This window comes from Ceratina calcarata, unplaced genomic scaffold (genome assembly GCF_001652005.2).
Source record: "Ceratina calcarata isolate Rehan_Ccalc_2016 unplaced genomic scaffold, ASM165200v1 scaffold482.2, whole genome shotgun sequence".
NCBI lineage: Eukaryota > Metazoa > Arthropoda > Insecta > Hymenoptera > Apidae > Ceratina > Ceratina calcarata.
The window spans coordinates 749-6,984 of NW_017172448.1; the positions used below are offsets into that span (position 1 = coordinate 749).

Sequence of the window (6,236 nt, forward strand, 5' to 3'; positions counted from 1 at the left end):
TATGCAGAGGATCCAGTGCCGGGTTGAAGGAATCATGAATCAACACCTGTACGTAAGTCAATAATACAATCTTTATTCTCTCACTGCTTTACACGTATAATTCTGAGACTAATTTTAATTCTTACAGGAGTATATGCGGAGGATCCAGCATCGGGAAGGGGGAACAATGAATCATCACGCGCGCGATGCCTGAGTTGGTCTAAGTTAATGTACTACCGAAGGCGGAGGGGCTGATTCGCGATTGATTAAATTGTGTTTTGGTGTTTATAAGAGGACTGATTAAACTTTTATATTTCCACAAAGTACTGTTTTTATTTTCATTACCTTTTGTCTAGCCTTCCTTTTTTACCTTTGATGGAAGATAAAACGAATAAGCATGTTCAAAATCAAGCGGGACCGCACTGAGGGTAGCACTTGTGGGCTCAAACAGAGCTTTTCCCCTTCCGTTTTTGGGAGCCCTACCCCTCGACTATGCACCGTCCTTTAGGTCCATGATGTAGACGACATGTATAGATAGACATGTAATTACATGTGTATTTATTAGACCTGTGGGCTTAGTGGCTGTGAACATGAACATGACCTGTGGGCTGTGCACAATGGCACAAATATGCAGGCCTCATTATATATTACTCATTATGCACTACAACTACCCAAAAGGATTCCCGAGTCGGAAATCCCGACCCGTTTGGCATGCACTGACACTGACATGCACGTAAAATATGCAAAAACCTATTCTAAATTCTCAATCTTGAATTAAACGTCTTGAACTTTGAACGAAGCTTCAGATTTTAAATCTTGATGAACAACAGTAGTAGAATGGCAGAATGATATAAGATAGAATAGAATTTCCATGTCAAATATTCATTATTACATTTATACTGCATAAATTTAATATTTGTTTAACAGATGTAACCAATTTTAAACTTTTCTGATTGAACTTAATCTTTTTACCGAAATTATAGCCGAAATATATGCGTAATATTGTTTAACTTTAAGGTAGAGAAAAAATGATAAAAATAGTGGAAACTAGAAAAAGTATATAGAAGAATATATGTATACAAAATTATTTATTTGTTAATTGCTTAAATTGTAATAATTTTATTCAAATAAATTTCAGTATATACTTTGCCACAAAATGGACCATTATTTGTGACCCTGAAAAGAATTATTTATGGAACTGAAAATAATTGTTTGTTCCTCAAAATGCAATGCAGCAACGCAAAGGAAAAGATGGACTATCTGAATCTGAACCAAATAAAAGACAAATAACAAATCCATATATACATTTATTATACATATATATATTACATGTACTGTGATTCGTCAAATAGTAAATAAAGCATTTATTGTTATTATGTAACTTATTTCTTAGATTTATATTGTTTGATGGATGAGTAAATGAGTAATAATTATATTTATACCACAATTTATACAACAGAACAAAGTTTTCTTCCTCAGTTTTTCTCTGGCAACTCTTCTACTTCTACTACTCTCTCTGAATGGTCTTGATCCTGAATATCTCCAGAATCTTCTGCAAATAATATTATAAAAAATAAATCAGAAGAGCGTGTTTAATGTACATATTTTTATAATACTATTACTTACAAACAATATTCTCGATTGCTTTACCTGCAGGTGAATTTCCTGTTTTCATAGTTTTCTCATGTTCTACCAAATCATTATTCAAAATTTTATGTTCTTCCTTTGAATTAACATTCCACGTCTTCCGCTTCCGCCATAGCCGACGACGGTGGAAACCAGCTTCTCGCAATCGATTACGCACTGTTTCTGCATTTACTCGTAAATCTAAGATTGCGGGAACGCTTGACGCAGATGCTGATGGTACCTTTTTCATTAATCCGACGATGGCATTATCTTCTTCTGGAGATGTTTTCCGCTTTCCGAAGTTGTATTTACGCCAGTCAATGAGGCCTTCTTCCCCCATGTCACGGAAGCGTGCCACATATGTCTTTACTGTCGTTAATGAGCAATTTAGCTCACGTGCTATGTGCCTATTGCTCCAGCCGCGTTCGTTTAACGCCACTATTCTAGATTTTAATAACAAACGTTTCTCTTTAGAATCCATCCTGCCGATAGTTAATAAACAATTGAACCCAATGTTGACTAGGCTGTCTGACTGGCGTGCTCATTGAGCTCTAGCTTAACTAGAGTGTGAACTGGGAGACAGAGGCCGGTCCGAGAGGTGGTTATGGTGTACTATATATCATAGTAAATTTGTTTGAAGAGGGGATGGGATACATTCATTGCTATTGCTCATGATATACATCTTATACATTTACTATAGGACCAAAACCAACCGTGTTCCATTTCTCTCGGATCGCTGTTGCAGTCATTTCTTCTCATATGAAAGTTCATACTGGTTTATACTCTACTTATTAGGATAGAGCTCAATGTTAGTGTTAAATTTCTCAGATTAAGGTTAGGTGATTGAATTGTTGTTTTGTATTTTGTACCCACACATCATTATATTATCATATGTAATTATTGATTACTTTACGCTTGATATTCTTTGCTAAGTATACATTTCATAATTTCTTGCGCTAATAGGATGCAATAAATAATTTTTAAGTACATATATATATATGTGTTTTCTAAGTGTAGAATGATGTTAATGAAAAGTTAATATATATTTTTTTAAATTGTTTCAGAACACGTGACAATTAAATATTTTTGAAAATGAATGAACAAGAATTTGAAGGCACTGAAAACATGCATATAACAGAGATCAAGCGAGTTCTGTCACGTTTTAAATCAGATAAGGGTGAAGTATTACCAGGAGGCTTGCTTGATTTGCCCATAAATATTACAGTAGATAAGTTACAAGCAATTTGTAATGCACTTCTGCAAAATGAAGAACCAATACCCTTTGCCTTTTATGTAAATGATGTTGAGATAACTGATACTTTGGAAAGTAATATTAAAGAAAATTTTACCATTAGTGAGGATGTTATTGAAATCGTATATCAGCCACAAGCAATTTTTAAAGTTAGGTCAGTTACAAGATGTACTGGAACGCTGGAAGGTAAATATATTGCATATTATGTTGAATATGTACTTTGTGTAATATTAATGCTAATTTATAATATTAAATGAAAACATGTATTGCATTTAGGTCACAAAGAAGCTGTAATATCAGTTTCTTTCTCACCTAATGGAACATGTTTAGCCAGTGGATCTGGAGATACAACAGTCAGATTTTGGGATATATATACACAAACTCCATATTATACTTGTGAAGGTCATAAGCATTGGGTATTATGTATATCATGGTCTCCATGTGGAACTAAACTTGCTTCTGCATGTAAAAATGGAACAATTTTGTTATGGGATCCAAAAACAGGAAAACAAATAGGTATATTTGTTAAAAAAGTTTTTTACTAAAGAAATATAGATCGATACAAATTGAATATTTTGAATATGTACATAGGAACTGATTGATTCAAGTTGAATATTTTGAATACATAGGAAAACCAATGTTAGGACACAAAATGTGGGTGACTTCTCTATGTTGGGAACCATTTCATAAGAATCCAGAATGTCAGTATTTGGTCAGTGCTTCCAAAGACTGTGACCTAAGGATATGGGATGTTGTACGTTCACAAACGATTCGTACTCTTTCTGGTCATACCAAGAGTGTAACATGTGTTAAATGGGGAGGAAGAGGTCTTATTTATTCCGCTTCTCAAGATAGGACTATCAAAGTTTGGAGAGCTGAAGATGTAAGTTGTACGAACAATATTTTTAATATTTTACAATAAAGTTATTAATCATGTTATTGAAATAATTCGAATATGTCTAGGGAGTCTTGTGTAGGACTTTAGAAGGTCATGCACACTGGGTGAACACTTTAGCATTGAATGCAGATTATATACTTAGATGTGGACCTTTTCATCTTGGAAAGAATCAAACGAAAAATGAGAGTCCTGTAGAATATGCAAAGAAATGTTATGAATCTATAGGTGAAGAAGTACTTGTTTCTGGTTCTGATGATTTTACTTTATTCCTCTGGAAACCAGAAAAGGAAAAAAAATCTATAGGTATATCAGTCTACTATAATATGTGTAAAATGATTATTATAAGACAATAATATGTTATTTTTTATTTCAGCAAGAATGACTGGACATCAGCAATTAATTAACGATGTGAAATTCTCTCCAGATAGTCGTATAATTGCATCAGCTTCATTTGACAAGTCTATAAAGCTATGGGAGTCGAACACAGGAAAATATATAACTTCATTAAGAGGTCATGTACAGGCAGTATATTCAATCTCATGGAGCGCAGATTCTCGCTTACTTGTTAGCGGCAGTGCAGATTCTACATTGAAAGGTAATCATATTGTACTAAAGTTCAAATTTCAACTTTAAGTTGAAAAATAATTGAATACACATGTTTTATTTTCGTTTTAGTTTGGAGCTTAAAAACAAAAAAGCTGTGTTATGATTTACCTGGTCACGCGGATGAAATCTATGCGGTAGACTGGTCACCGGATGGATTACGTGTTGCATCTGGTGGTAAAGACAAAGTTTTGCGACTTTGGCAAAATTAAATGATGTATGTAAGAATAAACAATTTTTACATGGTTTGAAACATTGTTTTAGTCATTTTTCCTTAGTCCTTTTTTTAAGTATTAATTATTACCAATGAGAAATTACTAAAGAATGGCAGCCTTATGGAATTTTGTATTATGGAAAAATGTATTGCCACCGAAGTAAGAAATAGAAAGCAAACCACTATCCTACTTTGTGTAGGATTGTGTCTCTTAAATGTTTTATCAAAGACTAATCAAGAAAAATGTTTATTGCAAAAAATCTTTTTTCGTCCTAGCAAAAAATGCTTCCGTAGTTGTAGCTGTCAGATACAAGGAAAGTCCTATGCAATTTCCTTCTAACTCCACTCGTTAAGAAATAATTGGCGATGAATGAACCAATTAATTGATTAACCCTGAAGTATACGAGATAGAAGGAAATTGTATACAACCTTTTTTGCGGGTAATAGCGGGCAGTACTTGTAATTTTTATTTGAAGCATTTTTTGAAATGTTGAGAACAAAAATTGTAATTTTTCTGAGATTTTTGTCAATGGGGTACCCCCCTACAGATTTTTCAAAATCTTCGTTTATTGTCAAAAATTTGTTGCCGCTGGCGAAAAATGTTTGAAACGAGACTTGTAAGTACCGTCAAAAATTATAAGTTTTGTATGAAACATTTTTCGCTAACATCAATAGTTAACGAGTATTTTGTAATAAATTGTTTTATCGTTTCTTGTCAAATACTCGTTACTTATCACGCTACAATGTTTCGCACAGAATTTGTAGCTCTAGTCGTCAGCTACAAATAAGGTCCTATGGAATTTTCTTGTAGGTCCAACAGTTTAGGAGTATTTGAGGAAAAACGAAATTTTTCTACAAAAGTTTGCTATTTCGACAGGGGGAACGGCCGCATTTTGCTTTTTGATGAAAACTTTTTCCAGTACCAATACAACGCCGATTAATCATATTTAACTCGTTAAATACTGTAGTTAAAAGAAAAATGTATAGAACCTTTCTTGTAGAGAACGCTTGTGTCTACAACTTCTGCAAAAACTTTTTCGGTAGCTTCAATAATTAATTAATAAATAAAATTGTTTACTACAAAAACTTTTCGTTGCGCCGGCGTTCTCCCCACCATGTATTATTAGAAAGAGAAAGCTAGTGTAGCTATTGTCCTCTCTTAACTTTATGCAATCTCCCTCCTCTGGTATTGAATATAAAGTATACATTTTTATAAAACTACTAATTATAGTGTATGCTATTATATAACAAATTTTTTATGTAAAATAAATAGAAGAATGCTTGTCACTTTTTTGAGAATCTTTCCATATTTATTTGCTTATAATTATACATATGTATGTATGTATAAGATCAAGTCATAGTATAACATAAATGAAATAATTCGTGTCACAATATGCATCATTTTGTTATTCATTGTACTAATCATTGATAGAATCTGGTAGTCTAAAAAGTACATTACTTTTTTTCGTAACACTTGTTTTGTACGTATTCAAATATTAATTCACACTTAAATTTCAAGAAATAAAAATTATGAATTACTTTAATTTACCTTTGAGGTACATTGAAAAATAAATTTTTCACAGCAGTATCTTTGTACCTATTACATGTCAATAGATAGTAAACTTAATAATGTTGAGTTTCGAATAGTAAATAAATTATTAACA

General features: G+C 32.6%; 2 protein-coding genes and 1 long non-coding RNA gene across 11 annotated transcripts; 2 read left to right on the forward strand and 1 right to left on the reverse strand.

The window, feature by feature from the left end:
- LOC113464703 (uncharacterized) lies at positions 1–1,360 on the forward strand. Its single transcript, XR_003389557.1, has 3 exons — positions 1–48; positions 128–1,035; positions 1,118–1,360. It is a non-coding gene; the product is annotated as an uncharacterized LOC113464703 (long non-coding RNA).
- Positions 1,267–2,111, reverse strand: LOC108627954 (uncharacterized). 4 transcript variants are annotated; one of them, XM_026816097.1, is made up of 2 exons: positions 1,630–2,111; positions 1,267–1,528 (listed from the first exon to the last, which is right to left on the reverse strand). In XM_026816097.1, the coding sequence occupies exons 1-2, from the start codon at positions 2,084–2,086 to the stop codon at positions 1,455–1,457; spliced, it is 531 nt and encodes a 176-aa protein (XP_026671898.1). In that variant the 5' UTR covers positions 2,087–2,111; the 3' UTR covers positions 1,267–1,454. The 4 variants fall into 4 exon arrangements, with proteins under 4 accessions (XP_026671898.1, XP_026671897.1, XP_026671896.1 ...); XM_026816096.1 differs by having other exon boundaries at positions 1,267–1,531; XM_026816095.1 differs by having other exon boundaries at positions 1,606–2,111.
- Position 2,112: 1 nt separating this feature from the next.
- Nle (notchless protein homolog 1) lies at positions 2,113–4,611 on the forward strand. Of its 6 annotated transcripts, XM_026816090.1 has the most exons (8): positions 2,113–2,203; positions 2,306–2,439; positions 2,670–3,043; positions 3,134–3,373; positions 3,487–3,740; positions 3,821–4,058; positions 4,129–4,350; positions 4,431–4,611. In XM_026816090.1, exons 3-8 carry the CDS (start codon positions 2,698–2,700, stop codon positions 4,568–4,570), a joined length of 1,440 nt encoding a protein of 479 aa, XP_026671891.1. In that variant the 5' UTR covers positions 2,113–2,203; positions 2,306–2,439; positions 2,670–2,697; the 3' UTR covers positions 4,571–4,611. The 6 variants fall into 6 exon arrangements, with proteins under 6 accessions (XP_026671891.1, XP_026671894.1, XP_026671893.1 ...); XM_026816093.1 differs by lacking the exon at positions 2,306–2,439 and having other exon boundaries at positions 2,116–2,203; XM_026816092.1 differs by lacking the exon at positions 2,113–2,203 and having other exon boundaries at positions 2,222–2,413.
- The last annotated feature ends 1,625 nt before the right edge of the window (positions 4,612–6,236 follow it).

Excerpts from the sequence above, each read along its gene's own strand:
- Nle (XM_026816090.1), top strand. The coding sequence starts at position 2,698 with ATGAATGAACAAGAATTTGAAGGCACTGAAAACATGCATATAACAGAG. Across the intron at positions 3,374-3,486 it reads AAAAACAGGAAAACAAATAG|GAAAACCAATGTTAGGACAC; the intron begins GTATATTTGTTA and ends TTGAATACATAG. Across the intron at positions 3,741-3,820 it reads AAGTTTGGAGAGCTGAAGAT|GGAGTCTTGTGTAGGACTTT; the intron begins GTAAGTTGTACG and ends GAATATGTCTAG.
- LOC108627954 (XM_026816095.1), bottom strand. The coding sequence starts at position 2,086 with ATGGATTCTAAAGAGAAACGTTTGTTATTAAAATCTAGAATAGTGGCG. Across the intron at positions 1,529-1,605 it reads AGCAATCGAGAATATTGTTT|ATTCTGGAGATATTCAGGAT; the intron begins GTAAGTAATAGT and ends TATTTGCAGAAG.